Raw genomic sequence first — 21,921 nt, forward strand, 5'->3', positions numbered from 1 at the left:
GGGCTGTTGGGAAAAGCTGGAGCTGATGGCGAGATTGCCGCGGCTATAAATCCATCACTTCCCAGGTCAGCTCCGCGAGGTGCTGGGACTGGGGCTGGCGGAGTGAATTCCTGGGCCAGCGCGCATGCGTCGGCAGGTAGCAACCCAGCTCTTTATGACCAGGTGAGATGTTGGTGAGCAGGTAAAAAAGGATTCGCCTAAGCGATTCCAGGGAGCGGGCCCGGCCGAGCCCTCCAGCTCATGCCCGGCGGGGACCCGTCGCCAGGAGCGCCGAGCCGCAATGTCCATACTTGCCAAAATGGGGGACTGGCAGGTAAGGGGGTTTGCCTTGGCTGGGGCTGAGGTGGGCGGGGGTGGAGCGGGGGAGGGGGCCGGGAGGGGGGAGGCGGAGAGGAAGCGCCGTGGCCCAGGGCAGGGGAGGCATAGGTGAGGCGGGCCTGGCAGCGCCCAGGAGTGCTCCCTGGAGAAAGAGAAGACAGGAAAAACGGGCGCAGGCAGTGGCCGTGGCGCTGGGGGCAAAGCGCGCCGCCGCGGGGCCCGGCGCCGGGGAAGTCCGGCGCACGCTCCACAGGTGGCCCCGGGGGTCACTTGTGGTTTACGCTGCAGCCGTTTCCCCCACCCCCAGTAGAAACTTGGGTGGATGACTAATTCAGGAGGGGGAGGGCGCAGAGCAGGAGCTGCCGTGCTCCGTGGCGAAGGTTCCCTGCTCGCCGCGCCTTCCGCCTCGCCCTAGACCCCGGGGCTGCGCGCTGGGGTGGGGTTCAGGTGCACCTGCCTCTCTTGGTGTCCCCGGGTTTGGGGGTTTGGAGGGCCTAGGGTGTGTGGAGAACGTTAAGGGGTCTGGAGGGTCGGATCTCAGCGGTGAGGTCGTTCCTTAGGGAGCTACTTCAAAGAGTTTGCCCGAAGTTTAGCTACTCGTTCAGTCTGCTTCCTGAAGTTGGGTTTTCGCCGTTTGGGCTTCTGTTGGGGGTCAAGGATGAAGGGGGAGGTGACTGGTGGGTAATGAGGAAGGGGATCCCTATCTGTCTACACCAACGCCTGCCAAACTTGGCCCTGCTAGGCCGCGGGCACCTCAAGGCTGACTAGGCTCTAGATTTTTCCTTTCCGGAGCCCAAGATCCCGACCTGACCGCGGGAGCCTTCGTCTGGGGCTCTCCTTGCAACTTCCAGACATTTTTCCTTTGGGAATCAGGGCGATTCTAGACAGTTTGGTGAGGGTAGCAGCCTCTCCCCTATCTCCGATTTCATAATCCGAACCACGGGGCCCTGTTTTTGCCCCAGCCTAGTGAGGCCTGGTTAGGGTGAGATTCTGTGTGCCCCAAAACCTGAGGGGCAATTCTAATCAAACACCCCGACCTGTCCAAAGAAAAGTCAAAGTCCTGTTCCTCCTGGGTGACTTATCTCTCTAGTTTCAGATTTAGGCCATTAAACGCAAAGTTCAGAGAAGTCCCCCCTGTTCAGCTACTACATTCCCTGGAGCTGGAGAGAGAGGAAGGTGTTTTGCATTTTGAATTTTTTACCTTGTACTTATTACTTTTCATTAAGAGTGAGCTCTTTTATACTCTGCGGCCAGTTAAACATCACTCAATGCAATTTCATTCCCAAGGTTAGACTAACTTTGTGGTTTAAGGATGCGAATTTCACACCAAACACAAATTCATACCTTTTCTTCCTCACCCCTGTGGTCTCAAGGCACTTCCTAACTCTCTTCTCTGGGGATTGAAGATTGGGGGAGTCCTTTGGCAGTGGTCTTTGGGGTTTTCTCCTTAAATCTTGGCAAACTTTGTGGCAGAATTCCCAGGTGGTGGAAAGGCACCCGCAGCACAGATTTGGCCTGGGACTGGGCCTCCAGTGGGTCCAGCGAAGGCATGAAAGCAGCGAGACAGTGGCCTGAAGGTGGAAGGAGGGAGCCACAGGCCTGGCTTCTGAGGGCTCACCGTTTGGCAAGTGGCGGGAGACCTGGATCTCAGGTGGAGCGAGTGGATTTGAGGCCCCGAGGGGCCGGATACACTGGGCTCGGCCTGTTGGGCTCCTGGGTCCCACTGGGCGGTGACAACCGGAGAAAATAGGGCCATTCTGGCCCCTGGTTCTTTGTTTCTCTCGGTGTCTCTGTCTCTCACACATGAACTCAGTCTTCCTCTTGCCCCATGCCCTCTCCTCACCCTCACATCAGGTCTGAATCCCCTACCCCTAAACCCAGGCCTGGCACTGCTGCCCCAGGGTTTCAGCAGGGCCGGAGCATTGACATGCAGTGAAGCGACTTGTCCTTGTATCCACGCTCACACAGACACTCACACCAAGCATGGCTTGACTGGCTCCAGGAGCGACCCGAGCACTCTCCCGGGTCTTTCATCAGCGCCCACGCCACGGGCGGTGGCACAAACGCCGAAGGCCCCAATCTACACCTCGATGGCACCCTCCGTGGGAGAACAACATTTTAGTAGTCCTGGCGGGTACAGAGCCAGAGATCTGGCAGGTGTGAGGCAGCAGGAACCCAGGGAGGTAGGGGTGAAGGTTGCATTGGAGAGGATGAAGAGCTTTAAATTCCCCCCACTCCAGCCCACAAACAAGACAGAAAGCGAAACCTAAACTTAAGTTTCCTTAAGCACACTGTGGTGATGTCTGTAGGGTGTAAAAACCCATTCTCTCAGGGCTAGGATTTGGCCTACAGGTCATACTCTTGCCTGCAGTCGCCGCTGGGACGGTATTGGTGCTCCTCGTGGCCCAGCTCCTGACTTCAAGCCACTGCGCTGGACTTTGGGCCCCGGAGCAACCCCTCAGGGTCTAGCCCTGAAAGTTGACCATTTTCTGGGCGGAATGTTGCACCAAGCTTCCAGCCAGGTTCAGCCAGGAAACTGCTCGAGTTCAGATGGGGAAAGGGAGTGTAAGAGAGTGATCAGAGATCAGGGAGGGCATCCCTTTGGCTCTGAATTCCCTTGTAAGCTCTAGCCTTCTCCCTAGTTTTTTTGGGATCTCTGGCCTACTCTGCTTGGCTTGGGAGAGTTGGCTGAGGTCTTCTGGAGAAAGGATTGCTCTTCTGCAGCTTTAGGTGGTGTGGAGGGTTCCTGCTTCTTCTGGCTTTCTGTCCACCTGTTAGGGAATGCTCAGATTTGCAACAGCTTCCACCCCCTTGCTGGGACGAACTGTGAAAACCTGAGAGGCCTGGAAATTTGCAAGAAACAGGCCTAGATGAATCAGGTCCTTACCAGAGCAACTCTAAGGTGAGACCTAATGTTATTGGGGGGGGGTTGCTGCATTTAACAGTGAGAAAGACAGATGGAAACTTTTTTTGGAAAACGAATGAGGACGTTCAGCCAGAGCAATTAATTACTCTGTATTTCTAAATATCACATTAGGTCTCTCTTTTTTTCTTTCTTACTTTAAAAGAAATCGCTAAAACAAGGAGGAAAAGCTCTGGTGGATGGAGCAGGCCCCTGTGTGGAGCCCGAGAGCCTGGACCGGCCAACCCGGTTGAGGGGGTGGCTCCCGGGCCTCCAGGTCGCGCTTCAGCCGGGCACTGTGCCGCCAGTGTGCAGCCTTAGTAACATCACCAAATCATGAAGGAACTCTTCCTGCTTTAATTAAAAAGGGGAATCTTGGGAAAACTGGAGCAGATTAGCACAGCGAAGAGTTGGTTTCCAGTGATTTATTTTGATGCTTGCATGACATGGTATCTAGACTTGCAGGCACACACATGTCTGTATTTCGGCTCAACTCCAGAAACGACTGTGCGTCTCCATAGGAGTTCTGTATTCTTGTCCACGTCGCACCTAGGCAACCTTAGCCCGAACACCAAGTTGAATTATCAGTTGGCCCCAGCTTCATATAAATGGGAGGAAAATCATTTCTCCTCTGGAGCTGTCAAGTAACCTCTTCAGGGTACAACTTTCATTTTACACGCCGCAATTACGGGATCGCAAACCCCAGCCGAGCGACCGGAGCCTTTGGCAGAGTCTCCAACCTGGGGAAAAGCTCAAAGCCAATAAAAAACTCCCAAGGCGCTGCGGCCCGAGGGGGTGGCTGCCGCGAGCGTTGGCGATTTCTTGTGGGACAAGAATCCTGGAGTCCCTTCGCCGATCTTGGTTTGGTGGTTACGTTTAATTGAGAAAGGGATAATGATTTCTAATAAAATTGGACGGGGCCGAAAGGGCAGCTCGGATAGTGGCAGCAGGGATGGGGCAGAGGTGCGAGAAGCTGGGCTCCAGGCGCGGCGGCCCGGGCCCTACGCAGTGCCGGGCTTTGCAGAAGGCATCTCCGGCGAGGAGGGAGCGAAGAGAGAGGAAGGGGAATGGGATGGGATTGGGCTGGAAGGGGTGGGGGTGGGGGTCGCCGGGGGCAGGGGCGCGCGCGGGAGCGCAGGGAGGGTCTCCTGGGCTAGCAGGCAGGCGTGCGCTCTAGGAGCAAGTTCGCGGCTTGGAGAGGCCTTTATACGTGGGTCGCAGCGGCCGGCGGCGGGTTGTGGTGCAGGCGAGCAATTGGACTATTGTTGATATGCTAATGAGGCGATTAGGCTGCTGGTAAGGAGCTGGAAAAGGGAAAAGTTTCTACCATTAGAGGGAGATCTCCGAGCGCACACGGGAGCTGTTTCCCTTTTCTCCTCCTCCTCCTCCTCCTCTCCCTCCTCCTCCTCCTCCTCCTCCTCCTCCTCTCCCTCCTCCTCCTCCTCCTGCGCTCACCGCCGGCAGCTGGCACTTTGCGCTTACCCAGAGAGTAGCTCCACTTGGGTGCGAGACGGAGAGGGGCAAAGCCGTTCACGCCGATCCATGAAAATGCTTTGGAAATTGACGGATAATATCAAGTACGAGGACTGCGAGGTAAGCGCGGCGCCGGCTAAGTCATCCTTTTGGGCACAGGCTCGGAGCGCGACCCTCCCTCCTCTCCTTGCAGTCAGCTGCGAAGTGCGGGTGGGACAAACTTTCCCCAGCGCAGCGCCCGCCCCTCAGAACGCGGCGGAGAAGCTGGAAAGGCAGGACGTGGGCGCTCCCTCTTTTCGTTTCCCCCCTTCCAAGCCTATGTCCCGCTTCACCCCCCTTTTCTGGCCCGTTCTGGCCGTGCCGAAGAGTGGGGCAAGGAGACAAGCATGGGGTTCGCTGGCGATTGGGCACGCGCCTGTGCACTCTGCGTGTCTCTACAGCGGGGTTCCTAGGACCCACGTCGGCAGGAAACGAAAGGAAAAAGAAAACGCTTTCCCCCTTCAGCTTCCTCCCTGATCTTTAACATTCCTTCTTTTATTCATTCATTCTTTCTCCACCCTCCCACCCCCCTTCTAGAGAGGTTCTCTTTCTCCCATTTGGAGAAGGGCCCACACGCTTCGGTCTGAGCTGGGTTGCGCCTCCCTGTAAAAGGGTTCAACTCGGGAGCACTTCTCCCGGCTGCGGGGCTTGCTACAGATTCTCTTGTTTCAAGAACTTTTAAGCAGCTTCTCGCTCCGAGCTACAGGGTCGACGCAGCCCGTAGGGTGGGTGGGGAGGAATGCGTTGCGTGGAGCTCTCCGGCCGCCGGATTTCCAAGTATGGGCCCCTGTACCGACCCTGCGCGACCGTGGGAATCCTGGCGCGGCTGCCGGCCACCTCTGGTGCCGAGAGCCCGCAGGGGCGACAGGAGCGGCCGCTTTGGAACCCATTTTAAAATCCAAGCTCCCCGGAGCTCGACTTCTTTGGGCAACAAGGGAGGCCCTAGCGCGCGACCCGTCTGCCCGCGAGAGGCGCTAGGTACCGGCCTGGTGGCCACTGCCTCAACCTCCCTTTACAGCCTCCACTGAAATGAGTCCGTGGGGGGAGGGGGGAAGGGGAAGAGGCCGGTGATTACCTAAATAAGTGGCAGTCCCGAGTTTTGCTATTTTTTTAAAAAAACTCTTTTCCTTCTTGGCATTTGGAGCTGGGAATGTCGGGCAGAGAGATCTGCGTGCGGGCGCCGCAGCGGGGGTCTTCACTTGAAACCAGAAACTGGGTTTATGTGAACGATGTGCCACCCGCTCCCTCCTCCTTTCTTTCTGAAGACTATTTTAAATCTCTCTTCTCTCAGCCCCCCCCTCCCCTTTGCCTCCCCACGCCCCACCCCGGTGGATGGGGCCCAGGGTGACATCCCACTGGTACCGGCGCGTCTCTGGGGGCTCCTGTCGCACTCGAGGAGGGGCGCAGGGACCCCACGTAAGACTAGTCGCTAAGGTTTTGAGGCTGGCGGTGGGAGGCCTTAGCGGGCAGGTCGGAATGAAAGCGAGCCCCGCCTAGGACAGGTCATATTGTCCCCGTCTGGGCTCTGGTCACAGGCTCGGGCGCTTCACTTTTCGCGGAGGCCGAACCCCAACTCCAGGTGCGGGCGCCCTCGGCGGGCGGGGTCTGGACCTCCTTGCAGCTCTAGGAGCCGAAGAGACAAGAGGTGTGGGATGAACTGCACCCCCAGAGGGCCCTTGTGGGGGGCGCGTGTAAATGTGCGTAAGGAAGGAAGGCAAAAAAAAGATAAGAAACGAGAATAGATAAAGTGGAGGCTTTTTGAACAACTTTGGCAGCGGCGGGCGAGCGCCGGAGAGGGGATTTCGGGTTCCCAAGCCTGCTTGGGGCCGTCTGATTATACCGAGGCTCTGCACGGACACGCAGCAGGCGAGGTGCCCTTGTTCTGACAACCCGACGGGCAGACTGGCAGCGGCGGCGCGCCGCGAGAGCTAGCCGTGTCATCTGGGGGGGCGTCGGGCGGGAGCGGCCCAGCCAGTCGGACGGGTTTGTGCGGGGAGCCGGGAGCCCGTGCCAGCGGCGCCCGGGCTGGGCCGCCTCGCGTCTGTGCGCGCCCCGGGCCGCGTCCCGGCTCCCCCTCTCGGAGCTCTAGCCCCGGACAGCCGAGGACGGAGTGGCACCGCCGCGGAGCGCACGGCCCGGGTGTCCGAGGGAAGCTCGCGAGGAGACCGAGGAGAGGGCCGGCCGAGCGGGGAGCCGGGCTATGGAGCAGCCGCGCGGCAGCCGGCAGCCGAGTCCTGAGTCCCAGGCCCGGCTGCGGAGCGGAGGAGCCCGCGGCCGGAGAGGGCCGGGAAGCGCCTCCCGCGCGGAGAGCCCGATGGACGCCCGGACGCGGTCCCCGGCAGCTCCTGCCCGCTACGCGCGACCCCCGCCGCATGTCGAGGTCTGCCCCGGCCTTCTAGGTCTGATTGTCCTCGCTCGCCGCCTCTCCCCTCCCCCGCCCCTCCCCCGCCCCCCCGTGCGCTCCGGCTCGGCCCCCCTCTCCTCCCCTCCCCTCCCCCTCCCCACTCCGGGTTCTTCTCCGTCGCCCACACTTTCTTTCTCACACACGCACGCACGCAGGCACATTCTCCCTCCGTGCGCTCTCTCCCTCGGTCTCCCTGGCTCCCTCTTTCTCTTTCACTTTTGCATGCCCTGCCACCTTTTAAAATGTTGCCCCTTCCCTGTGATTCGCCAGACGCCGCGCCGCGGCCCCCCGCGCGCTCGCCCGCTCCCTCTGTCGCCCGCTTTTTGTCTCTCGCGCTCCCTGTCCCCACCTCCGATTTGCTACACTGAGACTCCCGTCAATGGACTGCATTGAGAGCCGGCTCCGGCGCGAGTTGCCTCTCCGCTTCACGCTCGATTTCCAGGCATTCTTCCCTTATTAAGTATTCGTGTAATATTAATAGTCATGAATATCTGCTATTAGGAGGCTCCAGGAACGCTGCCCAGCGCGGCTATTAGAAGCTCAAGCGAAGCCACCGCTAAGAAAAGAGGGGGAGACACGGATTAAGGAACACGCACGCACACACACACTCACACACACTTTTTCCTTTTTGGGTTGGTTTTTTTTTTTTTTTTTTTTTTTTCCATTTTTTAAAAAGAACTTTGAATCATAACCGATCACGGCAGGATAGAGACCGTGGGCTCGACCAGCTGAAGGCGCCGCGCGAATCGGTGGTTCCAGTTCGGATGGATCCGAGCGAGGCTCCCGCGCGCGGGGCAGCGTCGGCGCGGTGACCGGAGTCCCGGGTAGCGCGGGGCTCTCGGCGCCTTTTGTGTGGGGCACGCTCGGGCGGCAGGGCAGCCGGGCGCCCCAGGCTCGCTTGTTTTTTCCACCCTGACTCGGTACCCCAGACTCTTCGCAGATGTTAGTTCACAGTTTTTCAGCTATGGTGAGTCCCACCCCCGCCCCCGTCCCTGTTTCTTTAGGAATTCTGTTCTGGGAAGCTGGTGCCGCGCGGGGCTGCCCGAGACCGCGGGGTTTCACGCCCAGGTTCCCTGCAGGACACCCCCTCCATCTGCATGTCCCCCTTTCCTCCTTTCTCTCGCTCTTTGCCATCCCTAGACCGAGTGCATCGCCCACCCACCCAGCCACCCCCGACCTCCCCGCGCACGCAGACCTACCTCGCCGCCGCTTCCCGAGGCGTGTTTTCTCGCCACGTTCGTTTTGATTTCCTTGCGTCTTCGCTGGTTCCCGAGACGTTCTCAACATTTGATGTGTCATGTGTGTGCAGGAAAAACGCAGCCCGGTGTGCCCCGTACCCTCGGGGCCTGCGGCTGAACCTCTGAGGGGTTCGCCTTCCCTGGAATCCACTCTGTCCGCTTGTTTTGCAAGCGCATTGTCATAGAGGAACAGAAAGTCAGGCCTTCCTTCTGCCCTTTGGGGCTAGGGTGGAAGGGGCGGGGGGCTTTAAACCTCTCTGTTTTAAACCCAGTAAGGCTGAATCTTTCTATTTTAAACCTTGACTTTACGTCCCCCTCTCCTCATCCATATCATAAATCGACCCTGTCCAGAAAAAGGCTCCTAACCGAGGAAGCGGAAAAGACGACCCCGCTCCTGCAGCTAAAACCTTTCTTATGCTGGTCATTTAAACGTGTGCTTTCGTTACAGCCCCTCTGCGAAATATGTTTCTATTTAAATAGTCATGAAATGGTAATAGTCTTTGAACGTTTGTGATTTTTCCCCCCCTCTAAATAAATGGGAGAGAGTAAACAACACGCAGTGGCTGGCAGACAGGTTGAAATCCAGGGGGAGAGAAAAGGCCGTTTAATAGTAGAAATGTTAATTTTGCTTAAAGGAGGTTTCAGGCTGCAGTGTAACCGGCTGTACCGCAGGAGACCCTTTTCTCTCCCCCCCCCCCGTTTGAAAGAAACGCCTTAGAGTCTCTTGTGCCCCCACATTTACCCAGTATAAGAACTCTGCGTTTTGGGAAGGGCCTGTTTGATTGACTTCCTGGGTGTTTTCCGAACTAAGCAACTGAGAGCTGCTTTTCTTCGGCCGTCTGCCGCCGGGAACGGCCGGTTTCCCACGCAGGCTGGCCGAGTGGATTTTCGTGCGGACGGCTGCAACTCAGCGCCTGATCTCTTGTTCTTTCCTCTGCCCCTCTCGCTTCCAGGACCGTCACGACGGCACCAGCAACGGGACGGCACGGTTGCCCCAGCTGGGCACTGTAGGTCAATCTCCCTACACGAGCGCCCCGCCGCTGTCCCACACCCCCAATGCCGACTTCCAGCCCCCCTACTTTCCCCCACCCTACCAGCCTATCTACCCCCAGTCGCAAGATCCTTACTCCCACGTCAACGACCCCTACAGCCTGAACCCCCTGCACGCCCAGCCGCAGCCGCAGCACCCGGGCTGGCCCGGCCAGAGGCAGAGCCAGGAGTCTGGGCTCCTGCACACGCACCGGGGGCTGCCCCACCAGCTGTCGGGCCTGGATCCTCGCAGGGACTACCGGCGGCACGAGGACCTCCTGCACGGCCCACACGGGCTCGGCTCAGGACTCGGAGACCTCCCGATCCACTCCTTACCTCACGCCATCGAGGACGTGCCGGTAAGAGGCCGCGCGGGCAGTGCAGGAGAGGACGCAGCCCCCCTATTCACGTACCCCCAGAGAAGATACGAGAAGCATACAGCCGGTGGGCCCGGGTTTTCTCAATGGTATTTTCTTTTTTAAACATTTGGTTTTATTTTTTGGTGGGACGCTTCAAGGACCCGCATAGACAGCCAAATGAAAAAATTAAAAGTATTTGCGAGTTCTGCCCCCAGAACAATGGTTCCTGGAGCTCCCTCAAACAATGCCTGCATTACCATTTCCATCAACACAGAAATAAATCAGACGAATGTCACCGTTAACAATATCTTCCCCTTTGACGACAGTAAACTGTTTCGATTGCGAGAGGATCTAATCCGACCGCTGAGTCTGGCGTGGGGATTTCTCCCTGTCCTGGTAAAGATGTTAAATTCAACCAAAAAGAACTCATTAAATGCCCTCTCAGTGTAAAAGAAAGTGTAAAAGACGAACTAAGAAGATTATTTTAACCAGATTGTATAAACACTGGTGAAACCCAAAAGTTGCGTGTACAGCCTATGCTGATTAAAGAAAAGTAAGTAGCAAATCCAAGCAGAGGGACATTAAAATGCAGCCTTCTTCTCTTCCTAGGGGTGCTAAGTGGTGACCTCATAAATCATTAGCTGGGTTCCCAACGCCTATCAGAACCTGCTACACCCCATATTAAATGTTTTGAGACTATTGGGTAATGCGTTATTTGAGTTCTAATTCGGTTATCAATAAATGCAGCTTAAAATGATTTCTAAATAAGCATGGCATTAGCACATTTACTATTTGCAATGCAAACCAGGTTATTGATAATTTGAAAATACTTTCTGAAATTAAATTTAAACCAGCATCTCTGCTTTAATTCTATATATTTATGGTTTCCTCACAACCTTCCTGAAATGGAATTAGAGCACGTCAATAATTTTATTAAAGCTGTAAAGGCTTCTGTTAAAGCTGCTTTTCTTTGGAGAGGAAATGTATCTGGATGTGATTTTTGCTAAAATGCTATTTCAAATTACTACATCAAATAATGCAGCAGTATGTCCGTTGACAGTTTAATGATTACTGCATTAGATTGTAAAGAAAATGGTCAGATGAACTTACCTGCTTGCTTGGTGAATTTAAAACGTTATTTAAGTTCCATAGGAAAATAGAAAATTTATTACATCTCTCATTTGGCTCAGTTAATCACTGAAATTTGTTGGTTATGTTGAACAGCCTTACATGGGAAGCAGGAAAGTAGCCACTTGATCCAGTGTAAGGTTTAATAAGCACTGTGTGTGTGTGTGTGTGTGTGTGTGTGTGTGTGTGTGTGTGTGTGTGTGTGTGTGTGTGTGTGTTCATTCTTACATGTTTTTAGAAACTGACACTTAGTGCATTTGGTGGGGGGAGTAAAATGAGAGGAGCAATAATTTATAAAAGAGCAATTTAAAAAAGAACTGAAAGTTATGATCATTTTAGTTCCCTTTCCCAAAGAGGCTCTGAATCCTTTTCCTTCCATGCTCTTTGGAGATATTTGAATTGCAAAATAAGGTTACAAGCTTTTGGAACTACCATGGATTAGAATTGCTCTAATTTGCAAAAATTCCAAGGTGGCTGGTGTGAATTCTTAAAACCTGTATAGTCACTCTTCGTGGTAAAATTGGTCAGTAGAAGTTAACTAAAAGATCAAATAAAAACAAGGAAACCCAGTTGCTGCTCTTCCCTCTCCCTCCCCCACCTTTTAAGAAAAAAAATTTTCAAAGGAATTTGGGTCAGGAAAAGGGTTGTTTTCAATTTTCCCATTGTTGCAACAGTTAACCTTTAATAAGAATGACTGCTAAATATTTAAGAAAATCAAATCAATGGTGAAAATTATTTAATCATTAATACCTCAGTGGGGTTTTAAACTTAACAGTCTTCCCTGTATGGACAAGGTCTAGAAATAACACAAATAAAAGTATTATGCCACACTACATTTACTTTATGGGTTTAGGGTGCATGCATAAAGGGATCATATTTCCCCATATAGTTAAAACACAAGAACTGCAGCAGTAGTCATTTCTGAACATTTCTCAATTTAATTATACTTAAATCCAGAAGCACTTTAGGCAAGTTACAAATGAGAGCATTGAGTATAATAAAACCTGTAATAAAGCAACTTAGTACCATCCACCCGGAATCATTGCGATCAGGCACAATTAACAGGAGCATAAATCCAAGACAGAATGGAAAATGTTCGAATCAGTATTATTGTTGGACAAAGACTAGAGAAGGAAGTAATAGTTTTTTAAATGGTAATGCCTGTGTTTGGTAACGATTGTGAAATCTTCTATCTCAGCAGCCCTAGTGCTAATTTGTAAACACAGCCAGACATTATATTGCCTGTCAGTTTCTGCATTAGAAAACATGATTTCATTTTACTTTCTAATCACGTTTTGACTCTAGCACACACATGTATACCCACCCATCTGTAAAAAAATAAAAGAAAAAAAAAAAAAAAAAAGGAAGAAACCCACATAGCAACCCCAAGGACAAATCTGCTGCTGGATAACAGGAAAGCAACCTCAAAGGTTTTTGTTTTTTTACCATTCTCATGTTCCTGTCTCATATCCAGTTTAAACCATAATTTTCTTAAAAAATTTATTTCTAGTTTTCCATAAGTGAAGGTGCATATATGCGTTTGTTCTTTATTATGCTACCTAAATGGTTTCCAACACTCTTCTGTTACTCCTGCCGCTGTCATTTCTATTGTTTCTCTGGCTTTTGCTGCCTGAACACTGGAATCATTAAAGTCCGAACCTGCTGAGGCGCTAAACTAAAACTAGGTGCATTTCTAAAGGTTGAACTGTGAGAATGATCAGGTGCCCCGAAACTTGATTGAATTTCCAAAGAAAGTTTTATTTCCCACCCCCAGCAAACATGGACTGTTTGCTCGGGGGTGGGGTGGGGGGGCGGCGCGGAGTAAGCCATGGATGTGCAGTGAAACCTCTTGAGTTGCAAAGCCCCAAATTCCAATAAGCCAAGATGAGATGTTTATATATAAATGTCATTATATGGGAGGGGGAATTTCGATTCTACACCTTCCCCTCCCCCCATCTTGCAGAGAATATTCATTTCCTTTTGTTTTGATTATACACTTACATCCATGTGTATCCTTTTGTTGCAGCATGTAGAAGACCCGGGTATTAACATCCCAGATCAAACTGTAATTAAGAAAGGTAAGCCATTTCCTTCTGCATTCCAAGCATGTCCTTACAGGCAGAGTGCTATTTAAAAGAACTGGCAGAGCTGTATTTATTTTTTTCAAATAGGATTTCCTAAAGGCTCAGAATTAGCAAATAGGCACAGAGCAGCAATGCTTAAATAATCGGCTTTCAGTATGTTGGTAACGGCAACAGGCTAGCTTTGTTATGATTCATGATTTGACCATTTAATTTAGTTTAATGATATTTAGACAAACACATGAAATGTGCGATAGTTGAACTGATTTGGAGGCGGTATTTCAATTTTGAAACAGTTTGTTTAGTTAATGCAGTGTGTGGAGTTAAGGCCATGAGCGTTTAGAAATATATAATGCTAAAGTAGTACAAATAATTCAATGTTAATATAAGGATAAATGATAAAAAGCATTCCTTTGCAGAGAAAAACCTTTTATGTTCCTCGATTTAGTTTCTTGTTAGCTGTTTGAGTTTAAGAGTTTTAAAACTTTGTAAATTAGGTTATGAAAATTTAACTTTTGTTTAAAATTAGCATCTTGAAGATGTCAAGATTATTAGCCTATTTGTTCAGAGCAGCAATTGTTAGAAAAGTGTCAAGTGATTTGGAATTTGTATTGTGTTTAGCAAGTAGAAATAAAGTTTACTGGATTAAATGCTATTCACTCTTGGTAGCAGCTTTTTTTTGGTTATGGTGGCAACGTTACATTTCAGGATTCCAAGCACCACCAGAGGACGATGTTATATAAAACTGTTCTCATTTCTAACCCCAATCAGTATATTGTTAGCTAGTTTAAAGTTTCATTTTTGCATCTGTGAAGTCTTTGTCATGTCAAATTAGAAGTGCAAGGGATAAATCTTAAGAGATGCTCTTTCGAAGTCGACATGATAATTGGCTCCTTTATTACTAATCTCTCAAGAGTTCGTTTAACTCCTATTGTCTCTATTAGCCTCCCCAGAGCTATTAATGTCACAAGTGATCTATCCAAAACCTAGAGCCCCCCCACCTCCCCATACGTCTAGAATATCCCTATTAAAACATGAGGAACACTGTGATGAGAATGTGTGCATATTATGTCTCCACGTGAAATTTTAAAATACAAGTATATACTGTACTTAAATGGTTGTGAATGCATCTGAATTACATTGGTGTTGAGAAATGTAATGCATTAGTATACTTTCTGCTAGTCTTGAATTTTTTTCTGGCAATGGTGGGTCCAATAAGGAAGAGCTTATGGTTTTAACTAGGAAGAATATACCCTCCCCGCCTTCCCAATGAAGGTGCTTAAGCGGAGAGGGACTATTAAACATTTGCTCAACAAAAAGGACACGTTGCTAGTATTCTACTTAAGATTTCTTCTTCATCCACCCACGCCCTCCCCCAGTTCAAAATTAGGCTTGGAATGGATCTCCAAAACTGAATCTTTTTCAAAACTGAACATAGGAAGGGGGTCTGTTTATTAATAGGAAAGGACACCCCAGCTTGGTGCTGCTTTAGCCATCTAAACTGTCAGCTTGTTTTAATAAGAGGTCTTGAAGCAATTTCTCCCTGACACTAAACCCTTCACCCAGCAAAAATTCCAAAGTGCACATAACTTGCTCTCGGTTTGCAAATGTAACCCTCTCCTCTGCGCCCTGAACCCGTGCTCCAGCACCTCGTCCGGGGCCCACTCCGCTCGGATGCTCAGGGCCAAGGGTCACAGTTGCACCACACCTCTCTAGATAGCACCCTCCGCGGCGAAGAGGAAAGGGTCTGAGCAGAAACGCGGGGTAGTCCGGCTGGGGGCGGGGCGCGGCCGCCTCACGCCTGGCAGAGGCTCGATCCCAAGGACAGGGATACAGCGGGGAATAGGAAGGGAGGTGGGAAAAAGGGCTACAGAATTTCAGAGCTGGTCGGGGAGGAAAGTGGGGGTTGCGGCGCTAGCCTGGGTGCCGTTCTTGCCCGGAGCGAGGGCCAGGGCCGGGCGGGATTTGAGGGGGATCTTCGATGCCCACACGCGAACTTCCCATCTGTCTCCGCAGGCCCCGTGTCCCTGTCCAAGTCCAACAGCAACGCCGTCTCCGCCATCCCTATTAACAAGGACAACCTCTTCGGCGGCGTGGTGAACCCCAACGAAGTCTTCTGTTCAGTTCCGGGTCGTCTCTCGCTCCTCAGCTCCACCTCGAAGTACAAGGTCACGGTGGCGGAAGTGCAGCGGCGCCTCTCACCGCCCGAGTGTCTCAACGCGTCGCTGCTGGGCGGAGTGCTTCGGAGGTGAGGCCCAGCGCGGCCCCGCCTGCCCCGCCCCGCGGCCGGGGAAACACTGCGCCTGCGCTCGGGCGGCGGTGGCGACGCAAACGGGCCTCGCGCCACGGCCCTCCCTTCGCGGGAAAAGAAAGGGGTGGGGAGAATTGCGCACAGCCGTGTGGGTGGGACCTGGGGGGCGGGGCGAGGCGGCGCGCGCCTGCGCTCTTCGCCAACTTCACGCGCGCTCGGGGGTTCTGGCGCGCGCGGCGTTCGCCGCCGCCCGCTCACTGGGTCTTCCGCACCCTCCCTTCGCGCGCACGCGCAGCTCCCTCCGCCGCAGGCTCAGTTCCGGCCGCCGCAGCCGCGGGGCGCAGTGCTGTCGCCTTTCCCTCCTCGTGAACACCTTGCAAGCCCGGGAAAAGTTCCTCTCAGGCTTCTCGCTGTGCTAGTGTCTTCGACGGTTACCGGTCGTCCCTTGAATGAGGTTTAATAGAATAAATTTTAACTAAAGGAAGAGAATGGGTCCTCTCGGTGCCGCATGCCACGCCGCCCGGTCACTGTCACCTCCGCGAGAGGGCGACCCCCGGGCCGCGGCGCTCGCATTTGATGGCTCCGATTTATTGGGGCCCCCACCTGTCCCAGGCAGCGTGCTGTCACAGAAATGGCCGGGGATTCTCACCTCACCCCTGCGAGGTCGGAGTGATGTATTTAGTAGATAAGATTTTATAAGGGTCAGCGAGGTAAAACACCTTCCCTCGGGGCAGGTTTCTCCCTGTCGTGGGCTTCCTCGCCTAGGTTTCCATTCAACGTTGTGAGTTGTGGGGCTTGTGGTCAACTTACCAGATAATGTTTCTCCTCCTTCTCCAATAAGACCAAGCACTTCATTGTTCTGACTTTTATTCGTCTAGGTACCCATAGTTTCTCTCTGGGTATATCCCATACAGATCCTATGAAATCGTTTTTGTAAGGTTTTAACATCAGCTATTCTAAAATTTTCTTCCTTCTTCCCAGTCATTTTGCTTTCCTTTTGTAATCTTTCACTGACACAGATCTTTTCTCTGCCTTCTGCTTTTTCTTCCCCTTCCCCCATCCCCAATATTGAAGACTGTTTACCTAGGGGAGTATAATCTAATCCACACAATTAAGGAGCACTTGAGTAGGGAATAAAATCTGAAATTAATTAATTTGCTGTTTTATTTAAACAATTTATCTTAACCACTTTCTGATTATGTGAGTCTATTTAGACATCTATTTAGAACCATCTCCATTGTCTGTGATATCAGTGAAATTTTTAAAGACTGATATCAGCCTTTGCATTTCCTGTTAGGATGGTGACATGGCATGTAAACAGTTGGTGAAATGAATTTTCCACTGGGGCTAAAGCCATAGCAAGAAACGTGATAGTGATAACTTTGGTTACTCTGAGCGACCTAACAGAAGATCGTGCAAAGGCAATTTAAAGACCCCACTGGGATTTGTGTGATTGTAACAGGGAAAATATACAGTAATCAGGTGAACTCAAGAATACCTCAAACCCTAGAGATCAGAGCTGTGTTTGTTTGTTTGTGGTTCTTTTAGCTAGCTGGGAAATCAAAACCTTTCATCCTGCCACAATACTGTAGTTGCAATAATAACTGAACACAGGGGGTGCTTGACAGTTTAACAAGCATTTATCTCCTATGGTCTTTCTTGTACAGTTCCTTCCTAGTTTTCCTTCCTTAGATGTCTCAGGGCCACGCTCCTCAAGTTTTAAAAGCACATTTTAGGAAGCTTTCAAAATGACTTTAATGTTACGCATTGCAACCCAATGTTTTCTAAATGCTTTTCTTGCATGTATTTGTGAACCAGGGCGAAGTCTAAAAATGGAGGAAGATCTTTAAGAGAAAAACTGGACAAAATAGGATTAAATCTACCAGCAGGGAGACGTAAAGCTGCCAACGTTACCCTGCTCACATCACTAGTGGAGGGTAAGTGAATCCACTTGCTAACTAGAAGGGAACTGCCTTCTGGGAAAAGGGATAATATTTAGTGACCAGATGTTTGGTTGTATTTTGTGTAAGTTGGGCATTTTCATCTTTCCAGAGCATAAGCTAGAAGTGAATGGAATTCTTGTAGACCAAAAAACTATTTGCATATACTCCTATCCTCCTTCCTTCTTCCCCTCTACCACAAAATTACACCTCCCCAGCCCAACGCTGACCTAAACAATGCACAAATTTAAGAACTGCACATTCTCCAAGTTCCTGTCTCCTTTAAAGAACTCAGCAGTAAATCACTTAAGTTATTCTGACATCTGCATTTGAGAAATGCGTGACCATTACTTCCTGAATTAATTTGGGAATCTTTGACCTGCATCCTGATTTAAGACCGTCCTGAAAGCTCAGGGTTATATGCCCTTTTAGGTTTTTGTTTTCCAAGCATATGCTTTCTTCTCTCTCCTTTAACTGTGCTTCTTTCCTGGAGGGGAAGAAAAGTGAGGAATTTTAGACTGTGGATTGTTTGGATATGGAAAGAAAAAAAATATATAAGCATTGCACAAAGTTTCTCAAGGCAGTTTTTAACACACATAAGCACTGCACACACCCTTTCAAACTCCTCAAAACAAAAAGCCAACCCTGTCCTTACTCTCTGCTCTGGATAAACTGTCACCAGAATCCACTCACATTCTTGCTTCCTGTAGATTCCTTTTAAGTTTTTCTAATACTAAATTGGCTGAAGTTTGGGTGTATTGGAGTGAATGTGTAGCTTTCTTGCGTTTTTTATTTGTGTCCTGTTGTAAATTCCTCATGCTAATAGGAAAAAAAAAAGGCACTTAAATTACCAAGCAGATTTAAAAACTAGCATTTATATTTTAAAAAGGTATTTTATCTTATTTACATCTCATATTTGAGATATATTACAGGTGAATTCAAGTTCTAGTTTTGTAAGTTGTAAAAAAAAAGTGTTCAAACCATGTATTTGAGGAATAATCCTATGAATTCCATTTGTTAACGGTATCAAAGGTGATGATAATATAACTAAAAAAAAATCAGCAGTTTAATGCCAGAAACTCAATCGCAATAGCATTATATTAAAAATACTAACAGTACACAGAGAACCCACTCTTCAGATCCCAGTGGTAGTGGTGGCTTAGGGTGTAGCGTGAGAGTTCGTCTGGGTTTAGGGCTTGAGTACTGTAGCAGGGAGGCAGTTTCTGGAGAACTGTTATTGTTTGTGATCCGCTCCATTTTATGGAAACAAGCTCTGCGGAGAGGGCTTTGATGCTCTAATTGGCGCATGCGTTCTTCCGGAGCTGGAGCTAATGGCAGGAAGCCCTGCAGTAAAAACCAACTGGTTCAGGAAATTAAAACCAAAGATTCGAAAATCAACAACACAGACAGACTCAGTGGAGTGACCCTCAAATCCTCTTGGTTAATCGGTTTGGATGAACAGATAATTATATGTGATCAAGTTAAAATGTAAACCCTCAGTTGTTCCCTTGCAGAAAAGCTCAAAGAGTAATTATGAATATCATTTATGAATGTGTTGATAGGTGTGAGGTTGGAGTACAAGAAACATTTAAAGAGAAAAGTTAGGGAAATGTCATTCAAGGTGGGGGATGGGACTGGCAATTGGTGGATGGGAGTTACATTTTCAAATGATTTTAGCCTTCTAGGACAAGTGGTCATTTTTCCTGATAAATGCAACCCACCAGATCCTACAGAGAAGGAAATAAAATGCCTGAAATGAGAAAACAAGTAGTTTGTGTTTCTTTCAAGTACAGGGTTAAGAAAATAAGGGCATTGGGAGTGGGGAGGAAGTTTTGATCCCAACCTTTTTACTCTCTTACACTGGCCTCCCTCCTCTCACCTCTTGCCAGGAGAAGCCGTCCACCTAGCCAGGGACTTTGGGTACGTGTGTGAAACTGAATTTCCTGCCAAAGCAGTAGCTGAATTTCTCAACCGACAACATTCCGATCCCAATGAGCAAGTGACAAGAAAAAACATGCTCCTGGCTACAAAGTAAGGCATTTACCTCTGCAGGGTCTCTGTGTCTCATTGTGGAGAGAAACAGAAATTGTTTTTGCTCTCCTTTTTCCTGTTTTTTCCTTTTGTGTTAATCAGCTTTGTTGTAAATATTGAAGTTATAACACAATCTTATATCTGTGTTAAAGGGGAAATACAGGTGGGATTTTTAACATGCTCCCATCTTTTCCCTATCGTCTGTCTCACCTTCTCATTTTTTAAAAAATTAATGTGTATGGGGGTGGGATGTAGTAGGGGTGTGATCAATGCTGAGCATGGATTTGTGACTGTATTTTCAGAAAGAACCAGAATCAGATCCTCAAAATGGGTACCAGGCTTGCCTATGTCAGTTTTTGTTTCCTATCAATCTGTTCTCCAAGGGCAAGGATTAAGCAGTGGCCTGCAAGATGTGCGAGCCAGAAGCTGTCCTAGTTTCAACCCTAATCCCTTATTCCATTTCTTACTTTCCTTTCTTCTCCCTCCTAGAAAGTGCCACACACACGCACACGCACACGCACACACACACACAAAGTTTTAGCCTACAGGCGAGATGTCAAATAGGTTTCAAAATGGCCCAAGTTATATTCCCATAGGTGCCTGGGCTGAATAGGCTTCTCCAGGTGGTGTGTGAAAAGAAAATGACTGTTTTGATATGTTTTCTGGAAATTAAAAGGCTTGTTCGGAAGCCCTTAATTATCAAAGTCGATGTCACAGGAGGGCATGGAACCAGAGGGCAGAAGCTGAGGCCTTGGGTGGGACACTGTTTCTGGCCTGGGGACATCAGCTGGCCTTGGAGAAGGGAGCCAGCCAGTGGTCCTAATTCCCCCTGCTTCCCATCCAAGGCCAGGCTGCTGCTGCCTCAGGAAGGCCCCCAGCTAGTCCTTGCTTCCCAGGTTTAGGGACAGAGCTTCTTGTGTGGGTCTTATCTGCCTGTATTTCTGACTTTTCAAGACCCTGAAATGTCAATGTTTCCTTTTCCCATGTCTTTTTAAGCACACCAATATTCACAATTTCCTTAAGGAATTTTTATTTGGGGGTGTGTGGGAAAAGAATGGGAAATTGAAATATCTTATTTCTTCTTTCCCAAACCACCTTGAATTACCACCGACTAAGAGGTATTTTGTGCCTTTTTTTCCTTTTTCTTTTTTTTTTTTTTAAGGCAAAGTAATCTCAAGCAAAGTTTTGTCTTTCTGTGTGAATTCAACCTGATTTAATTTAAGGTGAATGAGTGGTGACTTTATTCCACACACTGATCCTGAGTTCTCTCTGAAGAAGACAGGAAGAGGGGCCTTGTAATATTTTGAATAGAAATGCTGATGGACACATGCTGTTGCACAGATGCTGTGTTTGTGACTTTTGGCCTAACTTTTCTTTCTTTCTCTTCCAACATGTGAAATGTTTGCCTCTGTCTAGGATATTTGGTGTGAGTGAGAAAGGTGGGGATAGAAGTTTGGCATATCTGAGAGGTAGGTGTGTGTGTCTGTGAGTTTGTGAGAGAGAGAGAGAGACATTTGTGAGGGTAGGAAGGACATAAATGTTAAGGAAGGAGAGATGGCTTAGTGGCCACTGACAGGTAACTGGGTCTCTCAACATGTGGCAACCCCAGGTCTGTCTCTGTGGCCTTGGGTCATGTCAGGTGCCTGCTGGATCTGGGCAGAAGTAACTGCAGGGGGAGAGCTTTACTCTTTGCTGCTGGTCCTGCCCAAAGGGGAACTTCATGTCTCTCTCTCTGCTCCACTTGTGCTGCAGACAGATATGCAAAGAGTTCACCGACCTGCTGGCTCAGGACCGATCTCCCCTGGGGAACTCGCGGCCCAACCCCATCCTGGAGCCCGGTATCCAGAGCTGCTTGACCCACTTCAACCTCATCTCCCACGGCTTCGGCAGCCCGGCGGTGTGCGCCGCGGTCACGGCCCTGCAGAACTATCTCACTGAGGCCCTCAAGGCCATGGACAAAATGTACCTCAGCAACAACCCCAACAGCCACACAGACAACAGCGCCAAAAGCAGTGACAAAGAAGAGAAACACAGAAAGTGAGGCTCTGCTCCCGCCCCGCCCCCTCCTGCGCCTCACCAGCCCCAGTGCACCCACCCACTCGGTCCTCCCCCATCGCCACCGCCCAGCAGGTGACAGCTCCCGGATCAGCACCCCTTACTGCTGCTGCTACTGCTGCTGCTGCTGCCGCTGCCGCCGCTGCCCTTCAGTCCCCCTGAGTCTTCGGGACTGCTCTCTTGATGGTCAGTGGGGCAGCTGCTGCCGACTCAGCCCCCCGCCTCAACTTCCCCATCAGCCCCAGCATCCCTTTGCTCTCATGTGGAGCCTAAGAGAACAGAACAGGCCGTGAAGCCAGCAAAGAGAAGTTCTGTCGAGTTTTTGAACCTTTTTTTTTTTTAAAAAAGCAAAACAAAACACAACAGCAAATCAATGACAGCAACAAAAAATTAAAAACTTTTTTTTCTAAAAAAAAATGTAAAAATTAAAAAAAAAAATTATATGAGCATCATGGGACTGAATCACCACCTTCCCTTACATACTTCAGTTCAGATTGTAGCCATACTTTAAAAAAAAAAAAAAAGGCGAAAAGGATAATGACATTTTTATCAGTATTGTGAATAAACTTGAACACAGATACACGAAGTTCCATGTCATGTCTTCAGTTGTAGAAGTTGTTCCTCTGCAAGGTAAAGCGACCAACTTGAACTGTCTCTGGCAACACGATTCACA

General features: G+C 49.9%; 1 protein-coding gene across 1 annotated transcript; it reads left to right on the plus strand.

Annotated features, from left to right (window-relative positions):
- Positions 1 to 4,734: 4,734 nt before the first annotated feature.
- On the plus strand, positions 4,735 to 21,621 carry TFAP2A (transcription factor AP-2 alpha). Its single transcript, XM_063097238.1, has 7 exons — positions 4,735 to 4,813; positions 9,328 to 9,762; positions 12,917 to 12,968; positions 14,988 to 15,219; positions 17,041 to 17,159; positions 19,052 to 19,193; positions 20,946 to 21,621. The coding sequence occupies exons 1-7, from the start codon at positions 4,763 to 4,765 to the stop codon at positions 21,232 to 21,234; spliced, it is 1,320 nt and encodes a 439-aa protein (XP_062953308.1). The 5' UTR covers positions 4,735 to 4,762; the 3' UTR covers positions 21,235 to 21,621.
- The last annotated feature ends 300 nt before the right edge of the window (positions 21,622 to 21,921 follow it).

Source organism: Cynocephalus volans, chromosome 5 (assembly GCF_027409185.1).
Source record: "Cynocephalus volans isolate mCynVol1 chromosome 5, mCynVol1.pri, whole genome shotgun sequence".
In the NCBI taxonomy this organism is placed as follows: Eukaryota; Metazoa; Chordata; class Mammalia; order Dermoptera; family Cynocephalidae; genus Cynocephalus; species Cynocephalus volans.